This window comes from Anomaloglossus baeobatrachus, chromosome 6 (assembly GCF_048569485.1).
Source record: "Anomaloglossus baeobatrachus isolate aAnoBae1 chromosome 6, aAnoBae1.hap1, whole genome shotgun sequence".
In the NCBI taxonomy this organism is placed as follows: domain Eukaryota; kingdom Metazoa; phylum Chordata; class Amphibia; order Anura; family Aromobatidae; genus Anomaloglossus; species Anomaloglossus baeobatrachus.
Window position 1 is genome coordinate 174,010,622 of NC_134358.1, and position 23,616 is coordinate 174,034,237.

A 23,616-nucleotide genomic window follows, 5' to 3' on the forward strand; every position below is an offset into this window, starting at 1 on the left:
CTTTTTTGCATGTCCTTAAAAATAATGCATCTATACATTTTTTGAGGCTGAAGAAAGTTATACAGATTATTTTGTCTTTAATTATTATCATTTTACATAATATGCAGATGATGTCTTCATATCAAAACTATGGGCTGTAGAATTTAACACTTGTAATTATTTATTATGGTTTTTCAATGACTCCGTAAAATTTTTTGTCCAGAAAAAAAAAAATTAAGTCAACTTGGCAATCCTGATTGGTGCATGTGTCAGAAACAAACTCCATGTAGGCCTGACATCCTGTAGTGGAAAGAGTGCAGCAGCCCAGTACAGTGCAGGTTGATTTGCATTTGCCAGATAAGACCAGAATTGCCAGGTCCGCCATTGTTTTACAGATTGGTACTCAAACTCCTTAGGTTACCAGGAAATCCTCTGACTGATTGTAAGACCTTACACTGCTGTGTACTGCATTTAGTGGTCCTGCATATGTTTTCTCTGCCAAATCTTATTTTGTACAGTTTCCTTGGTATAAATAACCTGAATGAAGAAGTCATTGAATCAATTGAGTGACCCTTACATTATCAAAATCTGAATCTAATTGAGAATCTTTGGGACATTAATGTATCAGTGCATTCAAAGCCATCAAGAAGCACCACACACTATATAAGAGCTCACGGATTGTGGCCTGAGAAGATCTCATACACACTTTTGCGTTACATTAGAAGTTGCCATGATGAAATATCATTATAATTGCAATGAGTGTTGTGCAAACTCCTCTCCTGCGCTTCTCTCACTGTTGGGAGGTAGGGCGTGTATACTATACTAGCTGTACTACCCGGCTTTGCCCGGGTTAATAACTGCTGTTAACAAAATAGAATGTATTAACAAAAATTTATTCTGCATACAAAAACCACAAAATAAATTGAAATTTAATTATTAAAAGGCAAAAACTAATCTAATAGAAGCATTTCACAACATATATTTCAAACAGCCCAGATATTCCACACAGATTTAACTAAATTGGCCAAGTAATGTGCTAGGTCTGCCTCTTTCCAGGTCTGCCTCTTTCCCCGTCTGCCTGTCTCTTTCCTTATCTGTCTCCATCTCTCTGTTTCTTTCCCCATCTGTCTCTTTCCAGGTCTGTCTCCCTGTCTCTTTGTCTGTGTCTTTTCCTGTCTGTCTCTTTCCCTGTATGCCTGTCTCTTTCTGTCTCATTCCTTGTCTGTCTCTATTTCTCTGTTTCTTTCCACGTCTTTCTCTATCAAGGTCTGTGTCTTTCCCCATCTATCTGACTGTCTCTCTGGCTGTCTCCTCCTTCCCTGTCTGCATGTCTGTCTGTCTCTTTCCAGGTCTGTCTCTCTCTATCCGTCTCCCCACCAACATCTTATTACCTCACATATAAGCTTCTTATCCTATGAATGTCTTTTGTTCCTATAGCAACCAATCACAGCTCCTACCAATAACCTGTAGTTCCAGGCTCCATTTACTTTAATGGAGACATGATTTTTGGGATTACATTTTCCTGTCAAAACATAGTCGACGATGTTCCCTGGGTCACATGAGGTGTCTGTGCAAAATTTCGTGATTGTAAATGCGACGGTGCGGATACACTTTTCGTTTAACTTTTTCCCCATTATGTAGATGGGGGCAAAATTGATTGGTAAATTGGAACACGCAGGGTTAAAATTTCACCTCACAGCATAGCCTATGACGCTCTCGGCGTCCAGACGTATGAGTGTGCAAAAGTTTGTGGCTGTAGCTGCGACAGTGCAGATGCCAATCCCGGACATACATACACACAAACATACATACACACATTCAGCTTTATATATTAAACTGTATAATATTTTCAGCAAATTACATATCCAACAACTAAAATTACATTAAAAAAATTGTGTTGGGACGAGGGCCAGGAACATTGTAGGGGCATAAGAGAGGACTAGATGTGGTCTGTTCTTGTAAGAGCAGAAGCTTTGGGGTGTCAGACGTTATGAAGATCTTCTAGGGTCAGTATAGGGCCAGCCGATGCTGTGTGGACCCATATAGAGGAAGTCTTGTGTAACCCAAGCTGCAAGAATGGGTGAGATCATTCCTAACTCATTCCATAAAATTTGAATTGGTAAATTCCTCTTTGAGGATCACCGTACACTAATTGTTTATTATATTGAGTTTTTTGATGATTTTTTAGATACTCATATTGGACCACTGTCCCTATTGGAGTGATAATCATCTTACTCAATTTGTTTTGTGTTTTTTGTGTTTTTTTGCTTGTTTTGTTATGTCATAGGTTCTCTGGAAATGTGAGTGTTGTATTAATGACAGCAATCCAGAGAACTTTGGGTTAATACATATTTTAATCTAAATTTTAATGGAATAGATTAAAAGTTAAATTTTAGCCTCTGAATGCTAATTCCTCCTATACATTTTGTTTAGTAGCATACAGAGCACACATAGCCAGGACAACCAAATAAAAACAAACATTCATTGTTAATACTGATGACTCCTTTCACTCCCGTGCTTCCATTCTTTCAATAGAACGACTAAGGCTATGTTCACAATGCGTTTTTGCCATATCTGTAGCTCCGATGTGGCTTCTATAAGAATCACTGAACAGTGGGATTTCAGCAGAAACCCTGATGGGACCATTGACTTTAATAATGCAGAATGGGTCCCTTTGTCCTCTGTCTGGCCTCGGTTTTGACAATGTCCATTTCACTGGTGGACACAGACAGAACAGGGCCCTTTGCCAACCAATAACTCATCAAAATGCACAATTCCACCTGGTTTGGAGGCAGTAATGGGTCCCCTTACCTCTTAGGCTCCCTGAGCGGCTACACAGGTTGCACCAATAATATGTCCACCCCTGGTCTATCGTCTTCATGTGGGCATAAAAGCTTTGACTACTGAGATTTTGTGCCCACTTACAAAAAAAACCAAAACAAAACCAGATAATGATTAAAGGAGGCAAGAGAAAGCACAAAATAACTCTCCCTTCCTCATTAAAGTCAATGGCTCTGTTCAGGGATCAAACAAAATCCCGTTTGTTTTTTTCCGTAGCTTTCGATAGAAGCATCAAAGTAGCCACTGATGTGTAGCAAAAACGCAAAGTGATCTCAGCCTAACTTGTAAGATGACGTGATCGTAATAAAATCGGCTTAAGGCCCCTTTCACACGTCAGTGATTCTGGTACGTTTGTGCTTTTTTTTTTAAACGTACCAGAATCACTGACATGCGTAGACCCATTATAATGAATGGGTCTGCTCACACATCAATGATTTGTCACTGCACGTGTCTCCGTGCAGCGTACCCGCGTGTGCGTGATTGCTGCACGGAGACATGTCCATTTTTTTCTGGCATCACTGATGTTCCACGGACCACGCAGTGGTGTGGTCCGTGAAACACGTGCTTTTAAAATAATAAACATTTTAACTCACCCGGCGTCCAGCGATGTCCTCTGCAGCCTGTTCTCCTTGCTCCTACTGTGCCGGCTGATTACTGTCGCGCATATTCATTATGCGCGACACAGCCGACCCGGAAGCAGCTCCTGCAGAGGTCACCGCCGGCCGGATGCTGCGTCGTGGGAGGATTCAGCACCACGGACAGCGGGAGCGGGCGCAGGTGAGTGAATCTCTAAGTGCAATCACGGGCCACGGAGAACGGAGCCCGGATTGCACTTAGACAACCCACGTGTGCCGTGATTTTCGGCACATTAAGGGACATGTGCGTGTTTTACACGCCAGTGAAAAACGTCTGTGTTTTTCACTGACGTGTGAAATGGGCCTTAGTGTTAGTGTTCTTGGAGAAAATTATTCTTGTTCCTCATGTTAGGCCTTACAGACTATGGCTGTGTGCGCATGTCTGCATGTTGTATGTTTTACGCTGCGTTTAGAACTGCAGCGTAACTGCATGCGTCCTGCATCCCCAGCACAATCTATGAAGATTGTGCATAATCCAACCGCACGTTGCGTTTGAGAGCGCAGCGTTTTGGATGCTGAAATTCTGATCCAAAACGCTGCGTTCTCAAGAGCAACAATGCATCCAGAACGCAGCTTTTCGGCTGCATTCTGAAATGCAGGAACGCTGCGGAAGATTTGGCACGGCAGGACGCAGACGTGCGCACATACCCTAATAGGTCTGATTTATCAAAGTGTTTATACCAGAAAATGCCAATTTCAGACAGCTCCACCAAACTGGGCAGAGCTGGGGAGCAGCCTAACAGAGTGGCAATAGTGGCTGTGTTGTTTTACTCCATTCCATGACTGGAGTAACATTTCCGACGAGATATACAGAGGCGCATGTTGCTGATAAGGTGCGCCGAATACACTGAGTGGTGTGCGCCTCTTAATGAATTTGAAGCTTCTTCATCCATGCTCATTATAAATGGTATATGAAAGTTTCGAAACACACAATTTTTAATGAATCGGAGCCAAAGAGTGAAGTTGTGTAAATAGGATAATCCTAAATGTTGCTTACAGTAGTCCAAAATAAATTATAAATAAATGTTGGAAAATTTGCTGACTGGTGAATGTGACCGATAAAGCGGTTTTACTTTCATTGAAGTCAATGATGGCTAAAGTATAGCTCCATACTTCAGGGAAAATACAGGGAATCAGCAGATTGCTAGTGAATAGATTGATTTTTTTTTCTTATAAATGTACATGTCACCTTAAAGGCCTCAATAAGACATCAGTTCCGCCTCTGGCATGTCACACTAATTTTCATTGCTTCATCATTGAAAAGCAGAGTTTTTAAAAAAAATAAAAAAGGTGATAATTTCCATTTAATCAATTCAGCTGCAATCTCATACCTACTAATTGAGAACTGAGTCATCTAACTGCTGTGAACAACCCACAACACAAAAATGGAATCCAGTCATGTGTGCAGAGAAAACTCAAGAAGTTTATTCTCTAAGAAAAAGATAAAACTTCTGCTTTTCAGTTCCGAGGAAGTCAGCAAGAGCAACGTAAGGCTTTGTGCGCACATCTTCCTTTAGGCTATGTGCGAACTTTGCATTGATTTTCTTGCAGTTCTAAACGCATCCTCTGGCAGAAATTGTCTTTGTCAAATTTGATTTTGGCCACAAAAACGCTAAAAATTCGCTTGCGTTTTAGCCACGTGTTTACCGCGATTTACATGCTTTTTTATTGCTTAAAGTCAGATGTGTTTTGAATACAAATACACTACTAAATAAAGTTTAAGCATTCAAACACTATGATAAAAACAGGAAAAAATGTTAACAAATATTCTGATTAAAATCATGCACAAAATAGCTAATTTTATTAAAATTATAACTGTGTTATAATATTTATGGTAAAATAACGTTAAATTATGGATTTTCAATAATTTAATTGTCGGACTATGTGTGTGTGTGTAAAGGGAGATATCATGCCCTTATTATAAAGTAAAAAACGCATGCGTTTATTTTGTCAAAAAAGCATGTTTTCTGCATCAAAAAAACATGTAAAACGCTGGGATTTTGATTTAGGTTGCGTTTTGAAAGTTCTCATTGACTCTAATGTTAGCAAAACGCTGCCAAAGTGGCTTTAAACACTGAGTTTTTGCCAAATTTTCTGCAACTGAAACGCTGCGTTTTTAACAGCATTGTGCGCACAAGAAATCACAATTTCCCATAGACTTTGCTTAAAAATCAAAACGCATGCATTTTGGCATTAAAACGCTTCAGTTCAAAACGCTGCGGAAACGCATGAGAAAAACGCAAAGTGCGCACCTAGCCTTAGGCCACTTTCACATGACAGAAGTTTGGTGAGTATTTTGCATTATGGGTGAGTTCAGACAAGCGCCAAAATTAATTGGTCAAAGGCTATGTGCCCACGCTACGGAAAATGCGTGGATGTTTCGCGGAAAAGCCGCGGATTTTCCAGAAATCTGCAGCACAGCTACTCCCCAGCCATTTCTATGGCATTTTGGAAATGCTGTGCCCACGCTGCGGATTTTTCCGCAGCGGAAATCGTGCGGATTTTCGTGTGGAAAAATCTGCAGTATGTAAATTATTGTTGCGGATTTTCGTGCGGATTTTGCCTATTCAATTGAATAAAAAAAAAAAAAATTTGCATCATATCCGCACCTATGAAAAGGTGCGGATTCCAGGGGAAAGCTGCGGATTTTGAGAGTCCCGTGGGCACATAGCCAAATTGTAGCTGGCTCCATGTATAGCTTCTGCAGGAGTTCCTGCTATTGAAACAATCACTGATCTGTCTGTAAAAAAAATAAGGACTATAACATGGTGTGATTTTTTTTCTCACATGAGAAAATCACTAGCACTTAGGCCTCATTGGTCTGTCAACATCGTGTACGCAGACAGAGAATATGTATGTCCAAGTGTTGCCAAAGGAAAAACATATAATGAACATCTGCACTCCTTTTAGGCTCCACTCATGGTCGCACTTATAAATGCTAATGCATGTGAACGTGTCCTTTAAATTCTGAGCATACAATGAATTAGATTTCCAAAACTTTAAACATCCCAAGAAGCACTGTGCAAGCGATCATATTGAAATGGAAGGAGTATCATACCACTGCAAATCTACCAAGACCTGGCCATCCATCCAAACTTTCATCTCAAACAAGGAGAAGACTGATCAGAGATGCAGCCAAGAGGCCCATGATCACTCTGGATGAACTGCAGAGATCTACAGCTGAGGTGAGTCTGTCATTAGGACAACAATTAGTCATTCACTGCATAAATCTGGCCTTTATGGAAGAGTGGCAAGAAGAAAGCCATTTCTCAAAGATATGCATAAAAAGTGGCATTTAAGGTTTGCCACAAGTCACCTGGGAGACACACCAAACATGTGGAAGAAGGTGCTCTGGTCAGATGAAACCAAAATCGAACTATTTGGGCACAATACCAAATATGTTTGACGTAAAAGCAACACAGCTAATCACCCTGAATACACCATCCCCACTGTCAAACATGGTGGTGGCAGCATCATGGTTTGGGCCTGCTTTTCTTCAGCAGGGACAGGGAAGATGGTTAAAATTGATAGGAAGATGGATGGAGCCAAATACAGGACCATTCTTGAAGAAAACCTGTTGGAGTCTGCAAAAGACCTGAGACTGGGACGGAGATTTGTCTTTCAACAAGACAATGATCCACAACATAAAGCAAAATCTACAATGGAATGGTTCACAAATAAACGTATCCAGGTGTTAGAATGGCCAAGTCAAAGTCCAGACCTGAATCCAATCGAGAATCTGTGGAAAGAGCTGAAAAGTGCTGTTCACAAACGCTCTCCATCCAACCTCACTCAACTCAAGCTGTTTGCAAAGGAAGAATGGGCAAGAATTTCAGTCTCTCAATGTGCAAAACTGATAGAAACATACCCCAAGCGTCTTGCAGCTGTAATCGCAGCAAAAGGTGGTGCTACAAAGTATTAACTTAAAGGGGCCGAATAATATTGCACACCCCGATTTTCAATTTAAAGTTTAAAATAAGCAACTTGTGTCCCACTTGTTGTTGATTCTTCCCCATAACATTAACATTTTTATATTTATGTTTGAAGCCTGAAATGTGGGAAAAGGTTGAAATATTCAAGGGAGCCGAATACTTTCGCAAGGCACTGAAAGGAAACTAAACAGAAAGAAGGCAAAAGGGTTTTTTCCCCAGGTACGTATACTGCAACATACAGGGCTCTTCTTTATGGGGGAAATAAATGTGTTTCCAGCTTCCTGGTATTAATGGCTGTTTTCTATTGCTATCTACCATTACCCAGAAAAAAGGTAGGCAAGAGAAGGAAAGGAAGGAAATGTTCAGGGCAATTAATACACACTGGAGCACATGTACTAACCCTGCCATAATGCATTGCCCACACTGTGGAATATGACACTGTAAATTTTCAAGATAGCTAAGTTGCACAGTGGACATACTGTAGGTTAAAACTCCTCTACATGGAAATGGACATAAAAATATTGGCATAACAGTAGTGATGGATAGTTCTCACAATGCCACAGGCCTCCAAAAATATATACAGATATAAATAACTGTTTACTTTGCCATACACTATATGATTTTGTGGATATTTTTCTTTCTAATTACCGCCAGACACGTCTTCAGAAAGGAACATTATATTCCTGCACTCAGAGAGCGGATATGCTGTAAACTATACAAAAAAGGAGAGTACACTGGGTGTGCCAATGGGGTAAAACACTGGTGTACTTGGTAACTAGGGCATATACTTCTACAACTGTAAAGGCTCAGGCAGACATCAGTGCAAATTAGTCTAATCTTGAGGCTCAATGTCCCGAACCGAGCGTCACAGCCTCATAGATATATATGATTTGTCAAGCACCGGTCTGGAGCCCCACGGCCAGTTCGTGCATTGTGCTCCAAGATCAGCCTGATTTGCACGGATGTCTGCATGAGGCTTTCTAAGCAATCCCATTCAAGTGATTGGAACAGAAAAATACATTTCTTCATCAAATCTGCCCTGTTTATGTACCTTAAGAGAAACTCTCACACAATAATAAATTAAAAAAAAAAAAAAATTAACATAAGAATATGGCAAGGAAGAACAATTTTTCAAATGTAATAAAGGTGTGTTATTTTTGCATGGTTATACAGTGTGTCCACCCATATCCTGTCCACCGCCACTAACATGAGAACGGCAGCACCTATAGGCATAGAAGTGGTGTCTAGGTATAGTAAAGTAGCCATGTGCTACGCAATGAAACCACCTATAGCGCCACCTGGTGGAAATCCACGGAGTTAGCATTTTTATCTCGAAAACGGAACGAGATAGAGAAAAAAAGTGAATTACAAAGTTGTAGGGCATCATCAATTCAATAGGAATCGACACCTTGCATTCAGAAATGCTATGATTACAACGTGTAAAACTCACAAGGCTGCGGATGTGAAGCGATACCTCATGGAGACCTTCCTACAACATCGACCACTATTAGAATAACAACCCAGGTGGAATTACACGAAAACCACTAAAACACACCTCTATAAAAAATATATTATTATATAGACCTTCCTACAAGTCATTGGGTATGGTGGCTGCATGAGTGGTCTCCATGCTCACCTGACCTGATCCCATTGGACTTCTTTCTGTGAGGTCACATCAAACAGCAGGTGTATGTGACATCCTCCACCAACATTGCAGGACCTACGATGACGTATCACAGATGCTTGTGCAAACGTGTCACCTACCATATTGCACAACATGCAGCAAGATCCAGTATGCTGTCCAGAGTCCAGATGTGCATTGCAGCTGACGGTGGCCACTTTGAGCATCAAAGTTAAATGAGCGCCATATGCGTGACCAGCATTCAATGTTTTGGGGCGGTCATGGGTTACATATCATAGCATTTCTGTATTCAAGGTGTTGATTCGTATTGAATTGATGATGCCCTACAATTTTTTATTTCACTTTTTTTCTCTCTCTCGTTTCGTTTTCGAGATAAAAATGCTAACTCCGTTGTTTTCTACCAGATGGCGCTATAGGTGGTTTCATTGCGTAACGCATGGCTACTTTACTATACCAAGACACCACTTCTATGCCTATAGCTGCCGCCGTTCTCAAGTTATTGGCGGTGGACAAGATATGGGTGGACACACTATATAGGTCTAATTGTGCACCAGCCGTGAGTTAATGTAAGGAAATGTGTTTTATATACCTAATCAGTTACATCAAATCTATTATACAATGCATAATATTTCAATAAAATTGGCTCCAATTTTCAATCATTTCTTGTGTATGACATCAGTACTGTTAGTATTCTCACTTGGAGTTACTTTAGGCTTCAGTCTGTGTTTCACATACACAAAAAAAAAAAAAAAAAAATAGTACAAATTTCATTTATAGATTTGGATCTGAGGGTTATCGCTGTTTGGTCACTTGTCATCAGTGATTTTCATATATCGATCAATAAATAAAGTGCAAAGCTTCTCCTATCTTTAGGAATGTTAATGATGGACAGCACATGGGCTGTACCATTTGTGAGCTGTATGTGATTTTCATGGACCCATAGATCTAAACTGGCCCTTTTCCTCCATGATTCAAATAAAAGGATGCCTGCGTGATTATAGTAAAAACACATGGTCGGGAAACATTTATATGAAAAACATATGTCTGAATGAGGCCTTAAGAACTCAGTTTTTCTCTGGTTCTTTAAACTGTAGGAGAAGAGATTAACACTAAATTCATGTTTGCATTCGATAAAATATATAGTACATACTATTGCTTCACCAATCAATATCATACTGAGAACCACAGTGTTCCCCATGTCTAAATGTGTAACAAGCTGACAAAGCTCAGGGAAACTATTGAATTTAATATGCATCGTATAGAAATGTGATTATAGGTAAAAAAAAAATGACAATTATTATTATTTTCTTCGACATATGAGCATAAATTATGGTGCTTACCTCTACCTCAATCGTGTATTCAGAGCCATCAAGAAGTATGACCTTAGCCTGCATGTTTTTAGGTCTTTTTGCAGATTTCAGAGGAGATTTGGAAAGCTTGCTCGAAACAGATTTCTGAGAGACTTTGTCGTCTTCAAGTTGCTGATACTCTAGTTGTTTTGCAGCAGCGGCCTCTTTATCCCAGTCTTTGTCTGAGTTCTGCAAAGAGAAAATTAGTAGATCAGGTTTCGCTCAGAAGGCGTGAAGGTGTTATTCAGGATCCTAGTGCTGCTGTAAATGACACCATCCATTGAGAACGTTTTAGCTAAAAACGTTGCACACTTGTAATTCACCAGATCGAAAAAATGCAAGACAGCAAAAAAAATCAGAATGTGTTCTGTTTTATAGCACTTCAAGCCCACAGAGATATGCCTAAAGGATAAAGGCGGCTTTTAATGGATAAAATCTGTTGGAAAAAGAGCAAATAGGTAGAAAGGTAAATCATTTCACAGCTTCACTGCCTTTCAAAAAGGGAATGTTTACCATTGTAATATGTTAAAAGATTTCTTTAGGTGTTTTTAGAGAACGTTAAGGAATGCCGGTCAGAGAAGATCCTAGGACCTCTCCACAGTCCTAGGCGAGCACGCAGGGTTAATTTCATACTAGATTTGTACAAAACAAAACCTTTTTTTACCAAACAGTGGTGGAATGAAAAGAAAGATTAGGCTAACTTAAGGGGGCTTTACACGCTGTGACATCGCTAGCGATGTCGCTAGCATTTGCACAAGCCCCTGTCGTTTGTGAGTTACGGGTAAATCGCTGCCCGTGGCGGACAAAATCGCTAGTACCCATCACACATACTAACCTTCCTAACAATGTCGCTGTGGCCGGCAAACAGCCTCTTTTCTAAGGGGGCAGTTCATGCGGAGTCACAGCGACGTCACTCGGCAGGCGTCCAATAGAAGCAGAGGGGTGGAGAGCAGCCGCATGAAAGTCACGCCCACCTCGTTGCCGGAGGATGCAGGTACGGAGTTGTTCGTCGTTCCTGGGGTGTCATACGTAGCGATGTGTGCTGCCTCAGGAACGACAAACAACCTGCATCCAAAAGCAGCAATGATTTGGGAAATGGACGACGTGTCAACAATCAACGATTTGGTGAGTATTTTGTATCGTTGGTGGTTGCTCGTAAGTGTCACATGCAATGACGTCGCTAACGAGGCCGGATGTGCGTCACGAATTCCGTGACCCCGACATCTTGTTAGCGATGTCGTTGCGTGTAAAGCGGCCTTAAGAGCTGAATATGCATGAAAAATATAAAAAAGGCAAATCTTTATTCACAATAATTAATATTTTATTAATTTCCAATTCACAGGCAGATGTAGACAAGAGGCAGCGGACTCCCAGAGATGTCATTACAGGATCACCTTCCACAGTTATCTGTGTGAAATGCAATGGGGAAAAATTATTTCCAAACTGTTTTCCATTTCTGCCATAAACACTCAAGGACGTTGAAGAACCTGCCCGGTCCCAATACTGCTATTGAAAATCCTCTGTTTCAAAACCTTCGCTAACAATGAACATCTTGAAGATGAGCCTGTTGTCAGGCTTCTGTACTTGAAGTCTCCTTTTATTTAGCTGCTCTAGTTTTTCCTCCCAGTATCCAAATTTAAATGAGTAGTTCTGTACCTGTCAAAACTTCTTAAAAGAAGTTTTTCTCTGCTGGAGGGACTTGTAAGACATGGGAGACAAGCGTGTTACATTTTGTCTCAACACCAGGCTTGTCTCGGTTTCCTCTCCGAAAGGTTTAATTATCCGGAGCACGAACCATTCATGGACTTGGCTTGAGGTTCTGCTACATTTTTCTCTAGCAGGTGTTACTAATTTCATTTAATAGACCTTGAGCAGTAGAATAAGGGCATCTCTATCATTACAAATTGTGTCCTACAGCAGTCACCAGTAATCTTAACAAGATTAGACCAGCACTTTAGCAGTATGGATGATATTGTTTTATGTCTGCTAAAAAGATGATTTTTGTATAGTGTATATTGTACGTTTACTTATTTCTATTCACTACTGACACACAATGGGCCCCTTTAGACATGCCAACCACAGCTGCCATACGAATGCCAATCAGCTACATGCAAGCCAACGGCAGACATTTAAAGGGAATCTGTCTCCAGGTTTTTAACAGCTAATCTGAGAGCAGCATGACATAGGGGCAGAGACCCCAATTCCAGATATCACAAAACAACTTAAATTTGTTTGCTAGTCAGCGTAGGGTTAATTACTAAACACTGTTTGCAAAAGGCAACAAGGTACCTTAACTAAAGACTACTATTAAAATATAACAATTATTTATTCAAATAATAAATAACCCATATTGAAACCACAAATAGCAGGGGTTTTAACAATTTGATATGCCTATGGCTGTTATTGTTCCCAACAGGGTGATCAATAAAAACATCTGCGAATTATTAGATTATATGTTGCAAGTGCGCCCTATTTGAGACATTTTAAGCATTACCTTGCTATTGCATGTTAAGATTATTCAGCTCACAGCCTCCCCAACATGTTACACCAACAGGCTTCATCAAGGGGATAGAGGCTATATCAAATATAATGGTGTCTTTAGAAAAGACAACTGCACATCCATACGCCCAAAAGGGTGGTTAATATCCTACTAGGAACGCTCATTCCCAATATTGGCCACTCTAAATGAGCCTGGACACAAAGTAACATAGCAGTATATTGTAACATCAACCGAAACTAAATTTACCGCCCCATTATATCTAGTAACTGAGAGCAATGTCTAGAAAGTCAGCAGTCTTTAGGGGGCTTTACACGCTGCGACATCGCTAATGCGGAGTCGTTGGGGTCACGGAATTTGTGACGCACCTCCGTCCGCATTAGCGATGCCGTTGCGTGTGACACCGATAAGCAATTTTGCATCGTTGCAAAAATGTGCAAAATCGCTAATCGGCGACATGGGGGTCCATTCTTAAAAATCGTTACTGCAGCAGTAACGAAGTTGTTCCTCGTTCCTGCGGCAGCACACATCGTTGCGTGTGACGGCGCAGGAACGAGGAAGCTCCCATTACCTGCCTCCCGGCCGCAATGCGGAAGGAAGGAGGTGGGCGGGATGTTACGTCCCGCTCATCTCCGCCCCTCCGCTGCTATTGGGCGGCGGTTCAGTGACGCTTCAGTGACGTCGCTGTGACGCCGCACGGACCGCCCCCTTAGAAAGGAGGCGGTTTGCACCCTGCACAGCGACGTCGACGGACAGGTAAGTATGTGTGACGGCTGTTGTGCGGCACGGGCAGCAATTTGCCCGTGTCGCGCAACAGATGGGGCGGGTACCCACACTAGCGATATCGGGACCGATATCGCAGTGTGTAAAGTAGCCTTTTGCTACAGGCTCTTGTAGCCTTTACTTTCTGGGACACAATGTATATGTCTGGCTGCGACCAACTTTAATCATCACATTTCTCACAGTAATAATTCCTCTCTCATTTAGCGACTTAAGGAGTCTTCCATTCACTTTATCCTTCATTTAGTTTTCATTGGTTACCAAGCGAGAATCCTTCCTCACAAATTCTCTTGCTGAGTATAGACTTGATTGATGGCATATGTGCTCAGAGCCGAAAACACAACTCAATTGACCAAAATGTAATGTTCCCGTCAAAGATGTGTCCAATGAACCAGGTGCTTTATCCTAATTATTAACCTATACTTGTGCGGTGCTCCTAGTATGCGGTGGTAAATACCTAACAAAAGTGATAAAAAAAATAACTACCCAAGGACAAGCAAGGTTCATTGATGGTAAGGAGAGAAACCTGGCACAAATTACTGAAAAAGTTAATGATGGTCTTGACAAAAATGTGCCAGAACATATAAGATATCGCATTTTGGTGCAAATGGGGCTGCATAGACACAGAGTGGTTGTAGTACCTGTCCTGAGCCCAATCTACAGCCAAAAATACCTACAATTTTATTTCAGCCCCAAAACTGGACCATACCGAAGACCACTCACAACGTACGGGACCTAAAGATCTACTGCAATCTGATGGTCATATTTTTACGCCAGATACAATGACACCATCAGACTTTATGTATAGACCATAACTCAAGATTCAGAGCTAAGTACAAAGGGAAAGTACCGTATGTAATATTGGGATGGTGCTTTTAAAGTTATGGCTGATCTGTATAGTTTTTCTGAAAATTTTCAATCTATATTAACCATTTTGGAGCAGATAAAATGACGTGTAACTAAGCATCTGCTTGGTTAAGTAGATATTCCAGATAAGATCTTTACAAGAGTTGAGCTAAACTGTCGAATACCTATTCTATAAATTTATTTTCTTTGGTAACCAATCATTAAGTTGGTCAGACACAAGTCATCCATCTAACATGTGTGGGAGACTCCTCGTTCCCACCGAAATGTCATGTGGAAGAGAAGTCACGCATGTTGGATTTCAGTATGTCCCATCTTTTGTTCTTATGGGAGTCATGTGGCTGAAAAAAAAGGGGTCTGATTTTTTCCCAACTACCCAATGGAGAATATAGGTTTATTGAGGAATAAGGAGGAAAAGCTCTTGTACGAATGTATATCTGGCCAAGAGTTATCTAGAGTATGTCCAACTTTTAAAGGGAAGCTGTCAGCAGAAATTTTGCACTAAACCTAAAAGTTTACCCTTCTGCAACTCCTGGGCTGCATTCTAGCAAGGTTCCTATTGTTTTTGTGCCTCCTTTTAGACCAAATTAAATACTTTATAAAGTTGTACCTTTTGGTATGCAAATCTTGTAAATTGTCCATGGGGGCAGGCTGTCTGGTGTCCGTTACTGTCCCTCCTGCCGCTTTACACCGTCCCCCAACGCTCCATTTCATACCTCATGACACCGCCCAGTGCTCCTGAGGTCTTGCGCGTGCGCCGTGCCACTCTCGCAGTGTGACCCAGTGTGACCGCTGGTGACGTGTTGCGCAGGCATGAGATTATGTGCGGCATTGTGATTGTCATCAGCAAGTACCCGCCCATAATCTCGTGCCCGCGCTTTCCCCTCTGCCTCCACCGTTCTGCGCAAGTGCTGGCCAGATTAACTCACGTCACCTCTTACGCATCTTTCCCTGGACCAGGAAATAGATGGGAGGAGCGGAGCAGCACACCACGGTGACGTGGGTTTATCTGGCCAGCACTTGCGCAGAACGGTGGAGGCAGAGGGGAAAGCGCGGGCACGAGATTATGGGCGGGTACTTGCTGATGACAATTACAGAGCCGCCCATAATCTCACGCCTGCGCAACACGTCACCAGCGGTCACACTGAGCACAGTGCTCAGTACCGCGAGAGTGGCACGGAGCATGCGCAAGACCTCGGGAGCACTGGGCGGCGTCATGAGGTACGAAATGGAAAGTTGGGGGAACGGCGTAAAGCGGCAGGAAGGACCGTAACAGACACCAGACAGCCCGCTCGCATGGACAATTTACAAGATTGGCATATCAAAAAGGTACAACTTTATAAAGTAATTAATTTGGTCTAAAAGGGGGCATAAAAACAATAGGAACCTTGCTAGAATGCAGCCTAGAAGCTGCAGAAGGGAAAACTTTTAGGTTTAGTGCAAAATTTCTGCTGACAGGTTCCCTTTAAACAACTATTTATAGAACCTGAAAAAAAAGCTGAAATAATGCATACTGCTACATGAGTATAGACGTCTTTATTCCATTTTGCATACAGCTGTATCAGGCTTGTGTGTCTTCCTCAGTACAGAAAATGAAAACTATTATGTAAGTCCGCATTAAATAGTAATGCATTGGTGTAGGCCACACAACTAGAATAAATGGGTCTTTTTTGGTTTCTTTTAGCACTCCTCACTGTAATGTTGGTTTCATCAGCTGTATCTTTTTGTTGAAACCATGCAGCTTTTATCTTTTTTAATCAGATATCTTATATCGGTGGCTTTACAGTTCAGAACAAAAAAAGGAAAAGGGGGGGGGGGGAAGAAGCAAAATCCTCCTCTAAACACGTTCCCACCCAGATTCATCCCCAGCATGCAAAACAGTAAATTAATGTCTTAGCTCATGCAGAAAGCAACAAACCAAATCTATCCTAGAATACAAGTATGCAACGAAAATTAACATTAGACACATCAAATAATTGTTATAAAATATCAAATTGTACGGCAAAAAAAAGCCTCATACATCTATGTGGGCAGAAAAATAAAAAAGTTATATATCTGGGAAAAAATGGAGGAAATTAACGAAAATGCGGGAACAGAAATTGGCCGTGTTGAGTACCTTTTCTAACTGTAAAACCAATGACATTTTTTTCAATAAATTGATGCATATTTGGAGGGGGAAGAACAGGTTTAATATATTTTACTACTTAGCCTTCTGCAAGATTGACTCATTTTCTTTAAGTTTTCAGGTCTCTTGACTTTAATTTAAGATCCGTGCCAAGTGGGTGTTCACTTTGAATACCACATGTAAGAAGGTTATCATGTATCAGTGGCTTCATTACGATAAGGACATGTAACAAACCTGTGAACTCGCACAGCTCCAGCTCCTACTCCCCTTATCTCTGATCTCCTGTACTCCCTCTGCGCCTTCCCCTCTAGCTGCTCTCTCTTCATTGAACTATTGTGTATGTTCAGTAAAGCTGAAATAAGTGAAGAAATATTCCAGCAGAAAATTAGATTTTATAGTTTATACACTGATCAGCAATGATTTTTTTATAAGCTGAGAACCTGGACATATAGTGTTTCCCTTAGAGACTTTATTCTATCCTTTGGAACCTGCGGAATAGGCGAGATTCATACATAGCCAAAAAAAAAGGGACTGGTAGAGATTGGAGGCAATACAGAGGGCAGCAGAAATGGTAAAATCAACTGGATATGCTTAACTTAAATGTGTTGTCATATAAAAAAAAAAATAGCATGCATTTTAATCAACATAAAGTGGAATAATAATGTATTCCACGTGTTAAATAAATGTTCCTGTGCTGAGATAATCTCATAAATGTGCCCGTTATGTTATTTGTATTAACAGTGTCTGACCGTACAGGGACCTGGTCTAAACATACCACAGCTACTGGGCAAAGGAGGAATAGTAAGTGATTATACAGCAGTGACTTGCAGCTACAGCTTTTGGTGGGGTAAAACATTACCCTGCTTGTTTTATCAAAGGAGTGAGTGATTCTGCCATGTGTACTTTGCCACGTGCACTCAACTGCTTTCGTTGACCATGGCGAGGCCTGTTCTGAGTGGAACCTGTCTTGTTAAACTGCTTTACAGTCTTGGACATCGTGCTGCAGCTCAGTTTCAGGGTGTTGGCAATTTTTGTTATAGCCTAGGCCATCTTTATCCAGAGCAAAAATTATTTTTTTCAGATCTTCAGACAATTCATTGCCATGAGGAGCCATGTTGAATTTCAAGTGACCAGTACGAGAAAGTATATGAGTGATAACACCAAAAGTAACACAAACGCTCCTCATTCACACCTCAGACTTTGTAATAGTAATGATTAGAGTTCAGCGAAGCCGCCAAAATCCGGGACCGGCAGATCCCTGCCGAATTGAAGAAAAAAAAAAGGATCCGTTCTGGAATCCGGTGCCTATATAAGTCTATGTGGATCAGAATCCAAAGATTAAAAACATTTGTGGAAGGGATACGGGGGTAGGAGTGCACGCGGTGTACTCACTCAAGGCTGTGTCATGGCAGCAAACTCCTTCCAGGTAACGATTTTCCCTTCCGGAGCCGACAATTCAATATTCATTGTTTTGCCCGCCCACCGGCGCATGTAATTGATTGCAGCAAGACGCAGGTCCACCCTGAGTGGCAGCGTGTCAGCTGACTGCAACCAATCACAGGCGGCAGGACGGCCGGTAGGCGGGGAAATCAGTACAAGTGTCTGCGGGTCAGTATGGTGAATGTGCATATTTTTCATTAACACATGCACGCTCCTGTCAGAAGTGTGTGGCTGTGCTGCGATGTCAGACTCGTACAAGTCTGACATGACATCAGTCGGCACAGCCTGCGCTCTCTGAACATGAGCGTGCATGTACCTAGAAACACATACACGCTCCTGTCAGAAGTGTGCGCGGCTGTGCTGGGTGCTGTCAGACTTGTACAAGTCCGACATGACATCAGCCGGAACAGCCTGCGCTCTCTGAGCATGAGCGCGCATGTACACAGAAACACATGCACGCTTCTGTCTGTTCTGTGTCGGCGATGCGGTGTTTTTTTACTTTTTTTTCATTATTTAAATCAATATTTAAAAAAATAAAATAACGACATGCGGTCCCCCCTAGTTTTCATCCCCAGCCATGATAATGCTGGCTGGGGGCTGGTAGTTTCAGCCCGCAGCCGCCTGGTACTGCTACATCCTATTAGATGTGACAATCCCGATGCAATACCGGCTCTTCTCGATTGCCCTGGAGAGGTGGCAATCGGGGTAATAAGGGTTTAATAGCAGCGCACGGCTGCTACTAAACCCTAGGTTAGTAATTGCACAGGTGTCTATAGATACCTGCATCACACTAAACCTGTAAGTGAATGTAGATAAACACAAGAGAAATTTTTTTTTATTTGGAATAAAGTACAAACACACACCCTCCTTCACCTCTTTATTAATCCCCAATACCCTGCAGCTCCATCGCAATCCACACGAGGTCCCACGCCGTTTCAGCTTTGCTACATACAGCTGGAAGCCATAGAGCACGACCGCTGGCTGTGCAGACAATGACTGAGCCGCAAAGGCTGCACGGCAGGCAGATACTGTCACAGGCTGGGGGCGCGTGTGCCTGCAACCAAATCACAGACGAGAGGACTTCCGGTGGGCGGGGAAAACAAAGAAAGCTGTGTGTATAAGATGCACAGTACAGGAAGTGAATGCATGACTTGGAAGCAGTGTGCCGCCATGACACAGAGTCTCGGTAAGTATGAAACGTGGTTTTATTCCGGTTTTTCTTTATTTTTCAATTATTTTTGCCAGTGTCGGATCTGGATCGTGCACCCGGAATTCCGGATCCGGGTCTGGCACCCGGAAATCTTGGAAACCGCGCGAATCCGGACTTTTACAGTTCGGATCCGCTCAGCCCTAGTAATGAGTCGTACGACACCAGGGAGGGAAAATGGCTAATTGGGCACAATTTGGTTATTTTCACTTAGGGATGTACTCACTTTGGTTGACATTGGTTTACACATTAATGTCTGTGTGTTGAATTATTTAGAGAACACACCAAATTTACAGTTATACAAGCTGTACACTGACTACTTTACATTATCAAAGTGTCATATGTCCAGTGTTGTCACTTTTGTGATATACAGTATGAGATCTCAGCACAAAAACATACATTTTTTTTAAACACATCCAATTGCAGAACTTACTTTTATTCCAAGATCTATTGATAAAAATGTACTTTGTGAGAAAAACCTCTTTAATTATATGGTTACATAGGCCATTTTTATTTATTTAAAGGTGGTGATAACCTTAGTGAATGTATTTTTATGTAAATAGGTTCAAACTGCTATAAAGATTCATGGTTTTAACATATGTTTGTAAAGATTAAGGCTCATTTTTTTCATATATGCAGTACCAATTCTTCCACAGAGAACTAAAACTATAAAATTCAGACTACCTGAAGACACCACTAGAGGGAGCCTTCTTTTGTAACATCTACAATCGCATTGTATTCTACAGTGCTGGTGAAGTTTACAGCAAAGACCAAAAGACCCCAAGAACTAATCAATGCTGCTATTGATAGCAAAATCAAAGTGATTACGAAAAATGAAAAATTCCCGACAGACTCCTGAACTCTAATCATTTTTGCTGTATACCTGGAGGTTCAATTTAAAAAAGAACCTGACAACTAATACATGTTGTCCGAGCCACAAGCAGCATGTATCAGTCACTGGCTGCTTGAACTCGGCCATGGATTTTTGACTCTGAAATGATACAACACTACAGAAAAAAAACATGCTTTAAAAGCCGACGGGGACGGAGCCAAGTTGCAGACTAGTCGTACATATGGATCCCTGGCAGCTACTCCCCACCGGCTGCCATTGAGTGACAGGTCTCTCCCTACATACGCACATAGGCAGAGACCTGTGAATCCAGGGCAGTGGGTATGGAGAAGCCAATTGGCAACCACCTGTCCGACTTGTCTCCGGCGGCTTTTAAAATATGCTTTTCTATGTAGCGTTTCAGAGTCAAACATACCTGATTGAGACCATGCAACCAGTGCATGGTACATGCTGCCCGTGGATTGGGCAGCATGTATCCGCTGTCAGGTTCTATAAGTATTTACTGCATACAGATTCATACACTGAAATCAATATGACACTTTGCAGTAAGCTCCACCTAGTGGCCGTTGCATGTAAAACTGCAATAACTGCTTCCCTCAGAAGCATTTCTTGGAAAATGTACCGTAATTCACATGCATGCTTTGCTAATCAGGCTTTTTCTATTTAAACAAAAAATTAAGAGCATTTTCTTCAAACAGCTGCTTTACTAAATTATTTAGTAACAAAATGTGAAATTGATCTGTGCACCATAGTAATGGAAATGAAGGACTGAACAGCATATTGCATACAATTATGCAAAGATTGTGTGTTTGCTTGCTACACTTTTCAAGGCACACCACACTCGGATGGTTTCAACATTGCAATCATGATTAAGCGTTTGTATTCCAAAATAACTTGAGTGTAATTCTGTCCTCCCTAAGGGCCGTGAAGAGTATAGATTAGCAAACTGGTCCAAAAATGTGATCAGATTACATTACTCGTTAAATAGCCCACAATGACTTTGTCATTACTAGAAAAGCAGAACTGGCTATTTTTAGTAGAAGATAGGCTGTCAGAGTGTGGCCATCACCAACAAAGGTTTCCTCAAATAAATAAGACGAGACAGGATATACAGCTAGTTATTGACACATTTCAACAACAACAACAACAACAACAACCTATATCTCAGGTCATAGGAACCCCAGCAATCACCCAAAACTTCCCTCTCACATCCATCCAAGCGGTTTGAAAGGTGTCCACAGCTCCTGACAGAGCATGGATATGGCTTCAAAGTCTGTACTTTCTATTGAACCCATCTACACCCTACTTTGCGTGCACACTTAGGGTTACTTTGCACGCAGCAACATCGCTAGCCGATTGTAGCGATGCCGAGCGCGATAGTCCCCGCCCCCGTCGTAGATACGATATCTTGTGATAGCTGCCATTGCGAACATTATCGCTACGGCAGCGTCACACGCACTTACTTGCCCTGCGACGTCGCTCTGGCCGGCGACCCGCCTCCTTCCTAAGGGGGCGGGTCGTGCGGCATCACAGCGACGTCACACGGCAGGCGGCCAATAGAAGCGGAGGGGCAGAGATGAGTGGGACGTAAACATCCCGCCCACCTTCTTCCTTCATCATTGCAGGCGGGACGCAGGTAAGGAGATGTTCCTTGCTCCTGCTGCTTCATACACAGCGATGTGTGCTGCCGCAGGAACGAGGAACAACATCGTACCTGTCGCTGCAGCGAAATTATGGAAATGACCGACACTACAAAGATCACCGATTTACGACGCTTTTGCGATCGTTTATTGGTGCTTCTAGGCTTTACACGTTGCAACGTCGTTACCGGCGCCGGATGTGCGTCACTTTCGATTTGATCCCGACGAGATCGCAGTAGCGATGTCGCAACGTGCAAAGTATCCCTTAGCGTGGTTTGAGCAATCGGTGGGGTTCTCTGGACTGAGGCCTCTACCAATCTGCTTGTAATTAAAAAATATAAATAAAAAAAGTAATGTGATAAAAGATTTGAACTTCTTACACTATCCATTAGGTAAAGTAGAAATGGAAAAGTGTATTTTAATGTCATACCTTTCTTTTCTTGTTAGTCATGTAAAAACAAATAGGCTCTTGAAAACGAAAAAAAAGTACACAGTAAAAGTATTTACTTGGTCAAAATCAAATGAAAAATTTTACTGTAAAAGTATATAAAAGATTTAACAAAAATAATATATACCGTATATATTTTGAGACGTGCAAGATTGACCTTTTTCATGTTATCTTTATGGATTTTTAATAATATATCAAAGTTACATAAATGTTTGAGTCCTGGATTGCCCCAGTTTTTTTCTTGTTTTTGGACAATCCTGAAGTGTGGTGCACACGTGGAGTTTTCTCCTTGCAGATTTAGTGCAGAAACTAATCTGCAGCATGTCAATTCTTTAAGTGTTTTTGCCTGTGTTCTCACTCAATTCAATTGAAAAATGCATGCACAAAGTGACAAAAATGTGTCTCTTTGCACTGTTTTTCCTTCCAAAAGATGCAGAAATTCCTGCAACCAAATACTCTATGTATGCAGATACCCTAATACTTCAATATGGCACGACATAGTAAAATTGATGCTACTCTGTTGAGTCCCAGCACAGCTAATATTTACATATAGAGCAGGCTCAGCTCTTGAGCCCGCTTCATACATGCACACCCAAAATAATTTACACACTTACAAATGAATGAAATTGTATGCCCATAGCAGCCAATGACTAAGGTATTTTTTGCTGCATGAGATGGCAGATTGTCATGCATGAAGATGATTTTGCCAAAACTGGCAAGGTTATTCTTTTTGTACCAAAGAAAAAATTGGCTGGTTAGAAACTGTATACTTTGTCGAGGTCCGTTTCACATGTTCAGTGATCCCAAAGAGGCCTACCAGCTTTCTTCCCGTTTATCTAGCCCAAAACATGACTCCACCACCTATTTGCTGCCGTCACAGCCTTGCTGAGACATGTTGGTCATTCATCAACCATCGTTACTCTATCTGGACTATCCAGGGTTGCATAGCACTCATCAGTAAAGAATGAGTCTATATATCTGGGCTCACTGCAGCTATTTCTGCTTGTGAGCCTTGTTTAGGAGCAGCCAAACATTAGGTTTATGTGCAACTGCAAGCCTCTGGTGGATCCTACACCTTGTTGCACGTGGGACTCCAGAGGCACCAGCAGTTTCAAATACCTGAATGCTGCTGTGCAATGGTATTTTAGCAGCTGTTCTCTTAATCTGATAAATTTGTCTGGAAGGAACCTTCTTCATTATGCCTTTATCTGCACTACCCACCTGTGCAGTGTTGCAAATATCTTCACAGTACAATGATCACACGTTTTTGCAAAATATGTAACGTTTTCATGTCTAAGGCATGAACTTTATTATGCTTTTCGACAAAGATCCTTTTTTTTTTTCTCTTATAGCCTAAAACCTGAGTCCTGCCGAAAAATGTGGAACA

At 41.6% G+C, this 23,616-nt stretch overlaps 1 protein-coding gene across 25 annotated transcripts in view; it reads right to left on the bottom strand.

The window, feature by feature from the left end:
* The window catches only part of EPB41L3 (erythrocyte membrane protein band 4.1 like 3), a 311,036-nt gene that overhangs the window by 198,050 nt on the left and 89,370 nt on the right, over positions 1-23,616 (bottom strand). For all 25 annotated transcript variants that reach the window (XM_075314499.1, XM_075314519.1, XM_075314518.1 and 22 more), the window contains exon 3: positions 10,370-10,567. In XM_075314499.1, the coding sequence (XP_075170614.1) occupies positions 10,370-10,567 (198 nt within the window). The remainder of the gene's footprint in view (positions 1-10,369; positions 10,568-23,616) is intronic.